The 18566-nt window shown below is 37.8% G+C and overlaps 1 protein-coding gene across 21 annotated transcripts in view; it reads left to right on the top strand.

Moving 5' to 3' along the window:
• The first annotated feature begins 10391 nt into the window (after positions 1-10391).
• The window catches only part of Rdl (Resistant to dieldrin), a 72189-nt gene continuing 64014 nt past the window's right edge, over positions 10392-18566 (top strand). For all 21 annotated transcript variants that reach the window (XM_070313890.1, XM_070313891.1, XM_070313892.1 and 18 more), the window contains exon 1: positions 10392-10655. In XM_070313890.1, the coding sequence (XP_070169991.1) occupies positions 10549-10655 (107 nt within the window). In that variant the 5' untranslated portion in view covers positions 10392-10548. The remainder of the gene's footprint in view (positions 10656-18566) is intronic.

The following is an 18566-nucleotide window of genomic DNA, read 5'->3' on the forward strand; positions in this document are numbered from 1 at the left end:
TAAACGTAATAATGAATATATCGTAATTACTATTTTTCAGCAAGAGTCATAAAACTGTTATAAAAGCTAATTATAAAAGATGTACTTTGTCGATAATGGCGAGTAAAAATTTCGACCGTACCATGTAAAAGCGTCCCGCGAGAGAGCGACAATATTTTTATAAGAACTTACCGCTCGCACCCCTTCGCCAGTTCGGGGAAATTTTAACTCAGCGACGGATAAAGGCTTAAATCTAATAACCTCTTGATATTCCATTCGGTTTGAACAAAAGGATTGAAATTCGTTTTCTCGAGATCAATACTATCCAACTGAGCCTCGTCATATTTTAATCTCCAGGAAAAAGCAAGCATTTTTTATATATGAAATCTCGATTTCGCAAAAAGGCACGGAGTTTGTTCGCCGCATTTGTAATCTCCTGTTATAAAATACTAACTCAAATTTCGGAAGGAAGAGTCAAGTAAGGAGTAGGAAAGATGAAAGAAAAAAAAATTAAGCCTGATAGTGGTTCGAAATCTTGATTATCTAGAAAGTTGTCGACCACCTACACTTTGGTAGTAATATATCGCGATAACTTCGATAATGCCGTAAGAAGCACACTACCTGTCGAGCAAGACCTCTCATCGATAAGACATCTCCATACGCCAGAGCGATAGCACGGCACCGCTTGACAGCAATCAGATGTTTCACGGTGTCTCGAGCTTCACTAGACATCGATATCTTCGAAGGTATATCGAGTTTACGCGTTATCAAATTTACGTCAGTTACTTCGCGAGAAATTTAAATTACGCAAAAAGGATACCCGTGTGTTTTGCAATTTTTGAAAAAAGTAGATTAGGCTTTAAAAATCATGATTTTGATAAATAAGCATATTAAGATCGAAACAAAACATATCAAGATAATTTCCTCTCTCTAATTTCCCATGTCCTTTGCGTGCTTTGCGGGTGTAAATCTTCTTTGAAAGCTCTGGTTTTTTTTCTTTTTTTTTTTCCCCCATCAACGGCACGTAACTCTCGCCTTTTGACGATGCATCGTTAATAGCGTTCAGCAACATTTTGCTGACGGCCTGAGGCAAAAGAGAGAGATTTGGGATAAGTATTGGGCTGGTTGCAGCTGACTATTGCAGCTTTTGTTCGCCCATGCATAAGCGCCATAAGCTTTCACACACACAAACACGTATACGAATGAATCCTAAGCGCGAATACCCGTTGACGAGTTAAATATAAGTGGTATGCGCCAGTATATTATATATATACGACCGTAAAATAGGCACATGCAGTTAATGATTTGAAATTGGCACATAAAAAATAACGGCGGCAAATACGGACATCGAGATCAAACGCATAAGAATTTCGGGGCGAAAAAACGTGTTTTAGTGAAAGCTTTTGCAGCAATAATTTCAGTAGATAACTTCTTAACTTTTCTTCACGCGTCTATTTTCGTATCTTTCATTCGTGTTTTTGCTCTTCTTGCATTTATTTATCTATTTAGATAAAAAAAAAGGAAGCCCTAAAGATAAAACGTTATTATAACTTTTTTCAAGTACAATAAATCCCCGTATATCATGGCAGTTCTATAACACGGATTCGTATAACATGGTAAAAAAAATTGCTTTGTACGACACGATAAATCATCGTCACATATAACACGGTAGATAAATTTCAAATTTCATGAAAAATTTTGTATTTCTTTCATAATGAACAACATATTTCCAAGTTTTATACAACTCATGAGTATCGCGTATATAACGCGAGATCATATAAATAGCGGAATATATTTGCCGCGTGATACAAGGCTATTATACATATATAGACAAACAATTATGTACGCGCAATTGAATTGATTTGAGAAACATTCTCGAACGCGTGTATTTAAAGATTTATAATCCTATCCTTTACGCGCTCTAGAAAAAAAAATTTCTCTCTTCACAATATATGATTATTCTTAAACTATGGCAAAGTTTCTTCCGTGAAACATCATCAAAACTGAAATTTGGCGCTAGCAAGAATCGCAGAGTTTCAAATTCTCGCGTAATCTTATTTTCTCTCGCTTCTTACTCGCCGTACATGAGCTACGTGCACAATAGGGCTGCCGTAATGTATATATCGCAAGACACAATAGAGTACCCGGCACCCCGTTTCGCTAGAGGAGAGGAACATCAATTGTGTTAGCGCAGTCTTAATTCTTTTCTACCTCGCTCGGCCGTCGGTCTCACGTTCGCGGAAACGTACCGCAGAAGGCAAGGGGATGAATGCGATGAAGAGCTAACGAAAGGCAGGAAGGAAAAAGGTTGGCGAACAGCCAGGCCTGTTGAACGCCACGCCCTGGGGAAAGAAAAGCGATCAGAAGGGGGGGAAATGTGCTAGATAGATTAGGGGAGGTTGGAAAATCATCGCCACAATTCGAGCCAGGTGCCGATCGGCCGATTGGCCGATGTGGATATAGCAGCTCGACCCCTTTGCTTTGCCTGCCTGCCTGCTTGCCTGCCTGTTGCACATATCCTGTCTCGAATCTCTCTCTTTCTTTGCCTCTCTCTCTCTCTCTCTCTCTCTCTCTCTCATGTCTCTCTTGTCAACGATACCGAAAATCTTCTTCTAGTACGCAAACGTGGACGAATGGACTTGATAATGTCTGCGCGGAATATTATTTAAAATATATGAGAGAAGTAATGTATCCACACATATAGCGTTCTATACACAGATGCAATATAATTTGCAATAGATTTTGGCGTTGGAAATTTTACCATTGATTACTATTATTAAAGATAATTTTGTATACAATCCCGATTCTCTTTTATAATAAATTATCAAAGGTCGAATAAATTAATCATAAATTAAAATCATACATTGATAAAATCATCCATTAATATAATTTAATAGAATAAGCGAATTTTATCGATTAACGGCAAAAATGTACGTCAGATAATTAACGAATATAATAAAATAAAAATAGAATAATAACAATAAATTACTCATACGATATATTATTCTCGAAGGAATAGTTAAATAGATTTAACACGAATCGGTAGCGAGAGAAATCTACCTTAGTCATCATCACAAAATTATTCTACCGATTTCAACCCTTGCTTATATATTCGTCCCTCGGTGTAAGTTAAATGTTTTTGCCGACTTTACGGTGTTGATCCGATGTCTACGTGCCAGCGTATACTCTCTCCGTTTACAATTTATTCCCAGTACGGGAGTATTTAGGAATTCTACACGTCGTCTACCCACGACTGCGCCTCTGTAATCCTCTCCGGACACTCCCGGATTACATTGTCATAAATTGTGACTCTTTACACGCGGTTACGGTGACGTACAAAACGCCCCTCGTGATACGCGTTCATCTTTCACGCCTACAATGAAACGGCAATAATACGTTTATTTTTATACACGTGTATCGCAATCAGTTTCGGGCTCTCTTTAATAACTTAGCCACATTTATTCGTATCAACGTCTACATAATCGATTATGAGAACAAAACTATTGCGCGTGGCGATTGAGATAACATCTGGCTGGCTATACATCTGTTCGACTGCGCGATCTTATCTCGACGGCCACGTGTCTTTCGACAAGTCGAAAGTTTTCCTTTCCTATTACTCGGTTTTTACTACTTCCGAGATAGAGATTCGCATGTACATATGCGATAACATGCCACGCGCACTTTGACGCACTCCCTGCGGAGGAGACGTTATACGCCACCATTTGCCACGAATATGTACCACCTGCCATGCAAATGAGATTTTAAAGAGCGACGAGCGAACGACCGCGGTGCTCGCTCAAGTGCCACTCGAGTCGATTGTCTGTTGGCTCGCAAGTATCTCTATTCCCGGGAATGCGAAAGATACGCTGATATTACTGTCGTATGCACGCGGGACGCTTCTCGAAGCGTCCGACTACGCGTTATAATGCAGGTCTCGCCCTATCAAAGTTAAAGCAGATAATATAGATAGGGAACATAAGTACTTGCTCGAGCGAGTTTTATCGCGGCTATCACGTTCGTGATCGCCGGATTCGCCGTCGCTCTATAATGCATACGCACGTACGAGCTATGAAAGGAAGAACATAGACGCGCACTATATATGCGTACGAGCCAACATCGGCGATCCTGACTTTCGATCGAGGGAAAGCGATAGTCCCGGTTAAAAGTTTGTTGCGGAGGCGGACAGGAATTCGGTCGCGATGAGAAAAGAGATCGATACGAACACGTGTTCCGTCGCGGATCCGATTTATTCCGCATCAAGTGGAAAGGATCGGTCCTATCAAAAAGAAACTGTTTACTAACGAAATGCTTAACTCTTTCAAATTAATTTCATAATCGACTGAAGCTGAAGACTATTTCGATAAACAGGAATAAATTAAAAATTATAATTAGCTTGAAATGCAAGGTAATATATAATAGAAATGTCAATGTTATTTGAACAATATTTTCTTCATGTGTATATATATATATATATATATATATATATATATATATATATATATATTCAATAAACATAAAAAATTAGATTTACAACTGGAAATGACGCATAATATTTAAACTAACAATCTTGTCACTATTGTGCGCGACAGTATGCTCGAAATTCTACCGTAATTACCGCTTTTGAGCCGCGCGATGTCATGCGGAAGAATCACAGACCGCATGCGCCTGAAGCCACTCCCGAGGTGTATGGTATGTAGATGTAACTGTAATGACGTCAGCGCGTCCCACGATCTGTCTCTCCTGCTTCTCCTGGTATCCCTATGTTCTCATCGATGACGACGTATCATTTTTTCTTTCCCGCTCGTAGGCAGCTGATACGACTGCAGTTCCTCTTAAGATCCTCAAAGTAGCCCCGAAAGATCCCTCTATCGCGAACAAACAAAAATCTCCATCCATCTTCGATGCTGATATCGGTATCAAGACGTGCGCGTGAACGACGTATCCCCGTGGAGAAAAAAAAAGTATTTGGAAAAAATTTGCGCGTAAGGTCGGCGGTATTTTTCGCCGCTTTAACTTCGAAGCGCGAGATTCCTGAGACCTGGGTGATAAAATTGGCTTTATTCGAGAGACGTTACTTATTTATACGAGTAAAAGGAATGTTTGGAACGGTTACGAGGGCTCGCGCGATTTATATAAAAAGGTTACCTTAGATAAGACTTATAACGCACACAATTACATAGGGCTTCTTTAACGCACCTTGTTAAAAATTTTAGATAAAATAGTGGTGTGTAAGATGGAATGAGTATTCATAGAATTTTAGATTCCGCGTAAACGGCGGTTTAATTTATTTATATATTAAATTAATGAATTAACGATACATATAAGTATCCACTCTATTATTATCTTTTAATTCAGTATTGTATAATGAAATTACAAATAACTCTTAATATGTTATGCATCAGTCATATTTCTTTCTTTTTCACTTTTTATAAAATTTGTTATGTCACTTACTATAAATAGCTTAATAAAAAGCAGTTTCTCTTTTTTTCTCTCTTTAGCCACATTAGCTACTTAATATTAACCCAACAATTATGTTCTATATATATAAAATATTAAAATTATACTCAACTTGGATGCTGAATTAATCATCTCCCTGCGCGTTACGGTTGTTTACAATTTTGACAATTAATATATGACAATATACGGGCGATGGTTCAACTTATGCCGTGTCGCCTTTTGATTGAAAACAGGCGGAATAGCGTTGCGTGCGGTACGACGAGTCCCGTGGGACTCTCCGGCATTTGGCTGACGGCTCCCCGCGATATATCGCGTTTGTCTCCATATTTAGCCGGATCATCCGGACAAGCACGGTCGGTCGGTCGATTGGTCAGTCTTTGGAACAAGTGGAATTGTGAACCGGTGATACAGGAGAGGTTTCGAGCGCGGCTCGTTCCATGTTCGCCAAGATCAATAGACGGTCCGTCGTCATCCCAGGCGACAGAGAGCCCGCTGGTTTTGATCTCTCGCGCACGCGCTTTCATCTCTTCTCCACAAATCCCATTGCTATATATCGTATACGTATATATTTTATACCTCTCTCTCTCTCTCTCTCTCTCTCTCTCTTGAAGATAATGCTCGACGATAATACTCGCAGCATCGGATGTAAGCGACAATCATCGCGCTGTAGGTCCACGAGCGCGCCGGAGTTCGTGCGTCGGCTCGTGCGTTTACCTGCACTACTGTCGAGACCAGGCGTCGTTTGTCTGACTAGATGCACTGGGACCAATCGTGCATGGGAGGCCAGAATATCCGTTGGCAACTTAACAATTAACTATGTTAACTGATGATAGAAAAGAGAGAGAGAGAGAGAGAGAGAGAGAGAGAGAGAGAAAGAGAACTGCAATTGGTATAAACATGCCGCGATCTCTAATTATCAATCTATTGTTTGTAGCTGTTAAAATAAAATTATTATTTCTATTATCCTAAGAATTTTTTTTTCTTTTATATTAATTACACATAAATGTATTACACATAAATATATTATATTTATAAATAATGTCAAAATTTAATTATATTTTAAAGAGCCATATATTGTAATTAAAATAATTTATTTTATTTATCTTGTGTCTCTCCCTTCATTGTCTAATAAGATAAAATATAATTTTTTGGGTGTTTAAATTCAGGAATTAACGTCAACGAAATATACAAATTTAGAACCGAGATGCGACAGGCGAAGAAATTAAAAAATTCTGACGCAAGTGTACAATTACTGTCAAAACTGTCGGATTGTAGCTAAATATTAAAAATACGAAAGAGCAATATTCTACGAAACGAAACGAGGAATGAAAGTTGAAGCATGAAAATGAAATAAAAGGACGCGGGACTGAAATAAAATCCAATCAAATTTTTCACATTCGATATATAATAGGATTTATGCATGTATCGTTAAAAGCACCGATATTTTTGCATCAAACTGAATTATCGCGTTCGCATCGTATAATATTATATAATATATCATAAAAATTTTACACAAAAAGTTATGTCATAATCTTTATGTTTGATAAACTTTACGTTTCAAACACTTACATAAATCAAAAAAGATATATATTATAATATATATTTAGACATAGAATATAATATTTTTTGTATAATCAAATATAATGTGCAATATTTTCGATACACCAGTGTAAAAAATTCAAATCAGATAGAACGAGCTTGCGAGGATATCTTCTTAGTGTATTATACTTTTATAAATATAATTTTCTAAATGTCCAAGATGCATCATTTTTCATAAAGTAATGAATTCATAAAAATATATTTTATACGCGCGTAATCAGGATTATGTAAATTACAGATTGCGATAAGAGATCTCCTTGGATTAATAGATACTTTGCGCATCGGCGATTAAATTATAATCATAAATCCCAAGAACAGATGGAATACACAAATTACATTAAAGAGATAAAAAATGCCAATGTAGAACATTCCTCCCAGGCAAGCTTAGACTTAAATTAAAGCACATAAAATTTACCCTCATCATCCCGTCGCTTGTGTAGGTACTCCGACGTTCTGTGTAGACAGGATGTCCTAGAAAAATCGTAAACTTTGTCCTGTAAATATTTTGCAGCAGTTGATTTTCTTTTTGCGCAAACATTTAGTTGTGAGTTTTTAATATTTGATATAAATATTCTCAAGTCAAAATCAGATTTTGCGATATATATATTTGCATTTTCGACGCTTATTGTTCAAAATTGTCAAAACATTTTTAATTCTTTGTGAAATTGCAACAATATCGAAACAAACGTACGGTCTCCGTTAATACACATAACAAATGCGCAATTTATGATACATCCTATATATCTACACATCGCATGACTCGATGGAGGGCGCAAACTCGCATTTGTACTGCGTATTCAAAGTTTTCTCCCGTAACTCCCGAGAATTTGATCCAAAGTTGCACGGGCGGAAAGGATGTGCGTTACGATCCGCGTTATCTTCGCTCCAGCGGACGCGAGAACTCCGGGCGTCTCGATGTCGCACGCACGTACGCGCATTTCGTCATTACATGCGTGCGTGGGTCCTCGAACGCGAAAGTATCATAGTCCGCTCTTTTGACGTGCGTCACCGTTCTCGCCCTTCAAAAGCGCTCGACGACGTTCTCGAGGGATATTTTTCACGAAGTAGCGCGGGGCGTGCATCTCTGCAAATGGAATATCTTTTGACGCACCTCTTTTCACTCTTTTATATTATCGCCGTTATGTACTCTCGCCATTTTACATTTGAATATTCCCCGACGCAATCGGTAGAGTAACGTAATGATACGCTTTTCGCCGCTGAGGTAAATTCTACGTCGTGCATAGAAGGAGGAAGAGTACACAAAATAAGAAGAAATGAAAAACTGAATAAAAAGCGAACGAAACGACGATGATGGAAGCGCGACCGATTCGATGCTACAAGTTGATTAACCCCGATATAAGAAAATAACTATTAAAATAATTATTAAAATAACTAAATTGCCGGAGAAGTAAACGTAAACGGTACAGACGCGACAGTAATCCTTTCGTACGAATTGCAGGATAAGAGATGGAGACAAGAGAGGATTGGTTTAGTCTCCCGAACGATTGTTTGAACACGAGAGAGAATAATATATATTATCGTGCACGTGTACGAGAGGACGTGATTATTAAGTTTTGCAATCATACAGATAATTGAAACAATAATTTTTTTATATACTACTTTAATCGAAATTTAACAGCAGCCATTTAACACGTGCACACGTGTTTCCTAAAGTGTAACAATTATGTGATCTTATCAAAATTTCAAGATTATAATTAATAAATAAATAAATCATAAATTCTATAAATAACGAAGTAGCAGTATTTCAGTTACGCGAACAATTTTATGCTTTGTCAAACACAATGTCAAAATTTATAAGAGATAATAGCGAGCTTACCATGCTTTATAATATGTATAAATTCACGCAAAGACAAAGAGATGAAAATCAACTTCATGAGACGATTATGAGACAAGACGATAACAGACAATCGCGTAGTTCTTAGTCTCGATAATATCTTTGTAATATACAGTACAACCACACTCGAAACATCATAATGGCCATTATTTCAATTAGGGCGTATATCTAATTGAAAGTTTAGTTATATAGATTGTATACATTTACATACATCAGTTACCTAATTTAACAACATTTTAAAAGATTTCATTTTATGTAAGCATCTTATGAAATGTCACGATCTCCCACGCAAACGCATTAACGCATTATTTCATAAATGAATTTTAATCCAACGATCTTCTGAAAAGAAACTGCTAAATAAACATGATCTTCTTCCGCTGCGCATCAATCTACGCAATAGCGAGATCTGACGAGAAGGATGGCAGGAGGTAGGGGTGACGAAAACTACTAAGTTCATGAAACAATCAAGCAGTCAGGGTGACAGCGAGCGCAGGCACGACGGCAGTCGTCGGCTCGAGGCAAGCAGGCGAACATGTTAGAGTAGGCGCAAGAGAAAGAGAAAGAGAGTGGGAGTAAGGGATGACGAAGGGTGGGTAGAGACAGGTAGGCAAGCAGGCAGGCAGGCAGGCAGGCAGGAAGGAAGGAATTGCGCCTGCGCGCTGAAACGGCCGGGCTAGACGCGAGAGCCGCCACTCCCGAGCGCGTAGCGGTGTACCGCGGGTGCTGACCGAGTGTCCCCGCGAGAGAAGAGCGAGAGAGAGAGAGAGTGAGAAGAGGCGAGAGAAAGAGCGCGGGTGAGCAGAGAAAAGCGAAGGAAGGTGCAAACGGGAAAAATGTCCATCGTGAGAGGAAGAATCCTGGAGCGGAAGCGGAACTCGTGGCAGGGCATCGCCGGCGATCAGGAGACTCCGGCGCTGTAGGACTCTTCAGGACGAAGGAGGCACACAACCTCCAGGAGAGGACCTCGCCGTTATATCTCCCTTCTCCGTTGTCCCCCGGTACCTCTTTCGCAACCCCGAAAACGCAACGGGAATCGCGAACGAAACTCGACGCCGAGCGGGAAGAAGAAACGAGGACTCGGGAGAGACAAGAATAGAAAGTATCTAGTGAGAAGTTAATAAATAATCTTACAAACTTATTACACGTCTCCGTTCATCGGGCGGTGTCAAGACTCTTGTGCGATCTCAAGTGGCGAAGCGCAAATATACGCTCTCGCGCGAGACGAAGGAAGGTGGTGTACGCGATACAGAATCATTCGGATTAAACCGAGTGCCGCGATATCGCGATCCGACATCGTCGCTTCAGTGTTGACGAAGGGACGTGAGTGACAGTGACGGGAGAGAGCAGGGGCAGAGGTGTGAGCTGTTAAATCGAGCGAGAAAAATTGTAAGAGAAAATCGGGAAAAAGCGGAGAGCCAGAGAGCACACGGAGAGGAACCCGACGAGGAAGCAAGACGGGGGTAGGAGGGCGGGGCGGGCGGGAGGGAGGGTGGGAGGGTGAGACGCGGACGACACGCAGAGAGACGCCGGGTCAACGCGCCAGGTAGCAACGCCTCGGGACAGCCGTCGACGTTCCCTTCGTCGCCGTCCTCGTCCTCGCCGTCGTCATCGTTCCAGCGGTCTTTCTAGAGCGTGGACAGCCGCGGCGACTCCGGGGGATGACAACCATGGGGTCCTTTCACGCCGCATCCGGGAGCCTCGTTCTCCTCGCGGCCACGGCCGTTCTGCTGCCCGCCACGCATCGCGCTCCGTTTGCATACGCTGCGTAAGTCAACCGTTTGCATGCTCATTTAAATTTGAACAAAGCGTGTGCGAGGGGAATGATTTCTTTAAGAGTTGCCTTAAGCATGCAATTTTTTCTCCTAAAACTTGATGCTCGGAGTAATGATGCTGATGTTGAAAGTAATTTGTAAGACGTATTGTAAATTATCGTGATGTTTCATATGATACATATAGTCCGTCTTTAAATATAATCATACATATAATATATGAGAGTCTGTAGGGTAGAAAATAGGATGCTGCCAGTTGTTGCTCAAGTCTTCTTTGTATTTACGCAGCATCGCGTATATATCGCCCGATTGAGCTTTTCTATGATTAGAAATGTTTGGAGCGTGTGAGAATAAAATAATTAATATGGGCGTATTTAAAATTCTTGGAAGAAATAATAAAAAAATTTTATATCTTCCACAAATACTCTCGTTTAAAAGATTGTCTGCAATTTTAGAAAAGCTAATATTTTGTACTATCTAGATACCTTTAGATTTAAAAAAGACGATGCCTATGAAACATTATTATAAATGTAGATGAATTATAAATTACAATATATTGTTAATGCTTTTGTAAGTGTAACTAATTCGTAGAGATTTTGACTTCATTCGCTCGTTACAAATATCGAATTAAATACCTCGTGAAAATTTCAAGTATTCTTATCAAAAATATTTCTATTAGTATTATCACGATAGGAATCTTGATTGCTAATATTCCACTCGATATAATTTTTGTATCTTATGATATACATAAGAACGATATACAATATATATCTTTCGCAGTAATTATACAAGGGAGAGAAACAAAAACATTTTTACAGGATATAAATTAATTCTTCTATTTTAATATCGGAAAAATATTGCATTGGGCAAATCATGTGCGTGATGAATGGCATCGTCATCGCGATACTCGTTACTCATTATACTACTTCAAAGAGAATAATAAAGTTTTATTACGCGATCGTGTCTGACGTCAACCCTCTGCCTACTATCATATACACACAAACAAGATAGGCTTAGCCTTTGACATAACGGGCACCACAATACAAGCATAGTTCTCTCTCTCTCTCTCTCTCTCTCTCTCTCTCTCTCTCTCTCTCTCTCTGCCACTTGGATGCATCTTCGTGATTGCATGAAAATGAACGGATACATGCAGCCACCTTATATGGCGTATGTCTCATCAGCACGCTCTTTCCACGATCACAATAATACTATTCCTCGTGCTTTCGAGGCGATGATAAAAATATTCTTCGCGTTTTATAAGAATAACGCATATTTTGCGGAGTGCTAACATAGATCGTCTTATTCAGTTATGCTCTTTCCGATCGATTAATTCTCTTATATTTCTTTACAATATAATAATATCAGCTAATTCCGACAAATAAATAATTATAATTTATGTCAATATATTTCTAAGAAGCAACACAAATCTATGAAGTAAGCATATGAAATTAAAATCACATGGAAAATAAAAACTAGACTATACATTTATAAAGAAAGATTTACATACTCTATATTCTGATATTATTATCACGGATCAAATGCAATTTTGTCTTAATAATTAAAGATTAAGTGTAGCATTACCCTGTCGCGCTTATCATGTGCATTTATCACTTAATAATCAATTAAACGATTTCTCCAAATATTTTAACTTTTGCAATTAATGTGAAACGTCCAAAAAATTTATTGCCTATTAAAAAAATACTCGTACTACGTGCGACAAGCAGAAACAAAACGATAAATTGTAGACAAGTAGAAAGAATAAAGGTAGAGATGCGCGAGTAACGGTAACAAAGTGCAAACAATGTCGATAAACTGAAATTGGCTATACTCGCTCATCCGTTGATCGCGATTCACTAGTGGCACGTATTAATAATCCGCAAATGTAACCGGCAAAGGTTTTTGCAGCATGAAAGAACCAGCGTTATCGATCACTTTGCACGAAACATCGGACGCGTTGTACTCGTGACCGACGGCTGCCTACACTCGGACTCTTTCCCCTGGCAGTTTTGCGATAACGATTCTCTATTACTGAAATTTTACTACTACTAGTTGCATCTTATCAATATTCTCGACATCTTGTAAACGTATAAACACAACATATGATCCCATATATTGTAGAGTTTGCTTAAGTAAACAAAAAACAAAACATTTAATCGCCATTATTTTTAATGCGAAGAGCGTATCAATGATGATTCAATAATTTACTTTAGATATTTTTAATTTTCAAATAATTTTAATATATATTTTTTTATAATGTGAAGTATATCATACTTTTACGGATTAAATTGTATGGTTATATCATGATTGTAAAAAAATTTCTAAATGAAAATTATACTTGATATAATAACGACAAGTGGTAAGGGTATCTTCTTATTTAAGACATTAAAATAAATGATATAAGAAACAGTTTTTGCTTCGAGGTCAGACAGCGAAGGCCACCCACACAATCTACTGCATTTACATTCCGACGAATATAGACTCATTAATAATCACGGAATAAACGGAAACATAAGTTTAACTTTTATCGTTACAAGAATGTAGAGATCTTATAGTCAATGGCATTGACTAACATCGCCATTATTGGTATTTTCCTTACGTTTACTTCTAACAAGATACATATTCATGATAAAAGTCTAGTAAACAATTCTATATTCTTCAGATATTAAAAATTTCAGACACCATCTCTCGTAAGTATCGAATAATATTGTATTATTAATAGCGGTACACGGTCGATGCCGAAATAATATTAATTCGCGAGCGCTGTTATATTCAACAAAGATGATAAACTAGTTACACGCTGCAAGAGAGAATATCAATATTTACGCTCTTTCGGCGAGCGGAGTCTCGGTCGTTCCACCTGTTTCCTCCTCGAGAGGACCGCGCGCTTCTCTCTGGCATCCTTCAAACCCTAACGAGTACCAACCGCGGAGGTACTGTAGTGTGGTATCGGTGATCGCAGTAGAGCTCTCGAGCAGGAGGGTGCTCCCGACGTGGCAGAGCTCCAAATCCTCCTACGCCGCCAGCCTCGCCAGCCCACCGCGGCTAGAATCGTCGCCACCCTCGCCCATTCTTGGATCGGTGGCGTACACAAGGCTCTTTCTCTGTATAGCGAGAACACTCCTTTTACTTCGCTCAATTATCCGGACCAAGCTCGATCTAAAATTTCAATTACATCACGCCAGCTCCATTGAAGTTTCCACTCAAGATAGTCAAGATAGACACCAAAATAGTTTCATTACTTAAATCTGACAATTGTAGTCATCAAATGGGATTACTTTGTAGTGTGATAAGAATTTATCATGTAACTGATAAGTTGTTAATAATGATAAAAATAGTGTTCGATGAATGCATAAGCGGAAAATTGATTAAAATAGTGACATAAGTAGTAATAATAACGTAATAATAATTTATTATATTTATCAATTTCTGTATAAATTTATTTATAAATTATAATACAATCTTTATACATATATATATATATATATTGCATTTATTGCATTTATTGCATTATTACATTTGACTATGTAATTCAAAGATTACAGAGATATATATAGCATATTCTTAATTTGCCGTTGCTATATATCATTTTATTTTGAAAATAAAGAGCAAGATATTGACATGCATTGATTATCAGTAGTATGCCATAAATTTGGTCCTACTTCAATCAGTATTACGGCGAATCTATACGAGCAGTTGTGCGATTATATCGCGAGTAATTAATGGCCACTGTCGAAAATATCCGTTCAAGGATTTCGCGGAGAGCGCTACTTATCGATCTGTGATATCTCATATCGGGATGCGACTCTCGTAGATAGAAGGATACTTTGGCAACTTTCCGGAATTGGAAACGTCGTGGATTATCATCCGGTCGAGAATCGTCGTGTTTTCCGTTGCGAGAGCATCGCCCATCGCGGAAACAGAGAAAATCGCGCCAAATAATTCGACTTCGACTGACCTATTTTCAACGGCAGTGTACAAACTTGCGCACTTCTACTCGACGAAAGACGAATTGTTATTTTCCTTCGCATATCTACTCTAACCTGACCTATGCAACCGCGTTGGCAACACCAATATCGGTTGGAAGGATGACAACCGATGCCACCGAGTGTTTTTCCATTACTGTGTTTCGGGCAGAAAAGATTTATCTTTCTCGCAGTCCCACGAATATCTGGCATCCCGTATTCGTATAATAGAGCTTTAAACGCGTTTCCGCTTTTGGAATGTTACCGCTTTTGGGCTATTAAAAAATTATATTGACTACACGGAAATATTTCTGCGAATATGTAATATGTATAATTTACATAACATAACGTTTTACGTTTCTATATGTGAAACATTATTTTAAAAAACTAGATAATTGCAAAAGTTATGAGAAAAAATAAAATGTACAATTACAATAGAAACCAAAGTGTTATTGGCAATGAATACGCACAATATACGTATCAAAAGATATCTTACAGTGCAATATAATATAACATAGAAAAAAATAGTTACATTCATTAAAAAGTATGCAATCTTCGCATACGCTTATTATATACATATGCATGTGTAATCAATATATCGATATTAATTGATAATATAAATGTCGATAATTGCCATGCGCGAATTTAAAAAAACAGAGTATTTTACGTAAACGATTAGTGACTGGCAGCTGGCATATAAAGGCTGACAGAAATCGGGCACGGTAGAATAACAAGAGGCGCGCAGAAAGAGAATGACGCTTCGTTCGCAAACAACCAATGCATATTTAATAGTGGACGATTATTAATGCGCGCTTACGCGGATGATTGATGAAACCATACGGAGTTGTGCGAGCCTGAACAATTTATGTCACGATTCATATATCGTAATGACTATAAGTCTCTTCTATTTAACTGCGCTCTTTTACATTTTTACAACAAAAGAGGTTTTTTTTTTTTTTTAGAAAAAAAAGAAAAGGAAGAGAAAAGAATAAATTAAAAAGGTAATTAAAAGATAGATCTATAATAATAAAAATTCTAGATTATCTTCCCGAAAAGTAGAATAAAAGAATATCTAATAATAAAAACTAAATTATCTTCAGAAAAAGTAAAACAAAATTTATTTAATTCCTTCTTGTTGTGAAAATTGTATCGTCTTTGTTTTAAAAATGTGAGAAAGAGATTGCACGTAAAAATGTAATGAGAAATGTAATGAGAAGAAACGCATGCACTAAATTTTGCAATAAGTCTGCGATCACGCTTTCACGTCTCGTATTCGAACGTTATTTCCGACACGTCACTTCATGACCCGCGTTGTATTTCTACCGATCGACGACGTTATGACGTTTGGCGAGATTGTAACGTGCGACACATAAGAAAACGTATTTCCGATAGTAACTTCAAATTTAATCGGAATGGCGGCCGGTAACTCGACAGCGAAGAGGCACGGAATCGAAGATACGAGAGAACGGCATCCGGATCGACGAGCGAGCCCATCTAGTTAGCCATAAATCGAATATTCTTCAGTAACCGTAATATCCGGCTGAGCCGCGCTGATCATTCAAGCGGCTGACTGTTCCTCGTGCTTTACCACTGGTATACCGAGTGCCATATTCGTGATAGCGATACAGGAAACCGTAGCCTCGATACTAATGATTTCATCCATTCGGCTCGTTCGGTTAACTCGACGATATATTCCAATAGTTCTCATATTTCTGCTATAATATATAAATCCATCCGAATTACCAACCCAAGGTATATACCCATAAATATTAGACATTGGTACAACTCGACTTTTTTACTTCAGTGTTTATAATATAACGAAAGTTGATTTGAAAATAACTTATTTAATACATGTTACTTGAGCGATAAGATATTATGTCATCGTGGCTTTAGAGTACGTAGTGTGAATAATTAATGCAACTATACATACCATTTTCTTAAAATTGTTCCACAGGAACTTTCCTCTCATTTCACATTGTATCGTAAACTTAAGCTTTTCTTTCTTGCGTATAGTTATCGCTACGGGAACATACTTAAACATATACGAGACACGCTTGGCCTTCGAGCAAACTTTTCACGCGCCTTTACGTGTTCCTCGCGATCCGATTACGATTTTCGATGATGCTCGTACGTGCTTCCTCCGTCGATTCTCGATTCAGTGCGTTTCTCGTCACAAAAATATCGCGACGATACGTAAACGCGCCAGTCGAGGTTATTAGTGTCGGAGTTAGAGTACTTGGACAGTAAACCGCGATGGAGGGTCGAGCACGAGCTCGAGCGGTCACGCGAATATACGGAGACTTTCCCGTCCGCTTCTGAATTTTAACTCGTGGCTTCTGCGCTCATAAATTCGTGCCCCGCGCGCGACTGTCACGATTAATATGCGCTTGTTCCGCCCCTCGCCCTCCTATCACGACCGCCACGTTGCAAAATCCGCGACCGTGCCGTGACAGTTGCCGTACTTTCAAATTACTTTCAAATTACCACTCGCTGAATAACGGAGATCCTGCCACGCAACGCGAATGGAATAAACCGAATTATTACGTCGTCGGCGGCCGCGCCATATAGCCGCAAAAGCTGATAAGTTATGACAACGTACACGCGTAACGTACTCTTTCCTAGATCGAAGGCACATCTGCAAATAGAATTCAGGGTTGCGCGACACAATAAGAAAATCATATACGTTATTTTAAAAAAAAAGTAATATTTCTTGCGCAAACTTACATGTCTTGAATGTAATTTCATGCAATTAACTTCGATAAAAAAAGAGGACAATGTTGATATACAATATGATACACAATTAATAATTAGAGTAGAATATGTAATCTAAATATCAAAGTATATAACGATATAATATAAGCGTATCGGGATCGAATAATATACATATAAAATATAAATCGCCATTATATAACAGCAATACTTTCAAGACATTTTCTCGAGAGTAGATATTTAGAAGATACCTATATCTTCATAATGTGTATGCGAGTTGTCAAAGTCAATCGAATTATTTATAAATGAATGGAATGATACGTAGGGCGCATCGCGAGGAAATTCAACGGGAATCGATCTTCGTTCAAGAATAAATGAAACAAAGTCAAAGAATAGCCAAGCACGGTACGATAAGCAAAAGTTATAACCAAAGTTTCATACTAGATGCTGACAAATGTAAACAGTATAAAAGATTGACAAAACAGTGAGAATGATATGGAAACGAATTTGTATAAACTAACAAGTTCATCTCTCTCCTCTCTCTCTCTCTCTCTCTCTCTCTCTTGGATAAAAAGATAATGTAAAGGAAATAAATAATCGATTTGATACAAACAAGATTTTTAACGGATTCTCAGAACTTGTAGAATGTGATACGCGTATCATTTTGAAAATATTAATAATAATTTCAGTAAACGAATATATATGTATATTTAGAGAATGAATATGTTTAATTATATAACTTACATATATATAATTTATTTTATGTGTATTATGCAGTAAATGACGACAGTTTAGCCAAAAAATTCAAAAATGAAATGGTTAAACGATTAAATTTTATATACTAAGGATAAATGAATAATCAACAGAGACAAATAATGGATATTTCAGTAATACAATAAAAGTGTTCTTTAGTTGCGCTAAATAAAACAAAAAAGAAATAACACGATATAATCTGAAAATACGAATTGGTGCGTATGGAAAAATATTTTTCTTGCATAATATTGCACAGAAAATAGCCGATATAAATGCGAATCAGTATTGGCAGATAGACAGTTTTTATGGTTGCGTCAGTTTGGAAAACAAGAAAATCGATGAAATATCAAAAACAGTTTTCATTGTTATGAAAACAGAAAAGTTTCTATATAATATATAATGTTAAAAATATAGTTAGCCAATTATTTCGAGTTATCTAGAACTCAATTTATAAAAAGACACGATTAGATAAAGTATAAAATA

This window comes from Polyergus mexicanus, unplaced genomic scaffold, assembly GCF_030449975.1.
Source record: "Polyergus mexicanus isolate NDT 795.1 unplaced genomic scaffold, iyPolMexi1.0 SCAF_26, whole genome shotgun sequence".
NCBI classification, from domain to species: domain Eukaryota; kingdom Metazoa; phylum Arthropoda; class Insecta; order Hymenoptera; family Formicidae; genus Polyergus; species Polyergus mexicanus.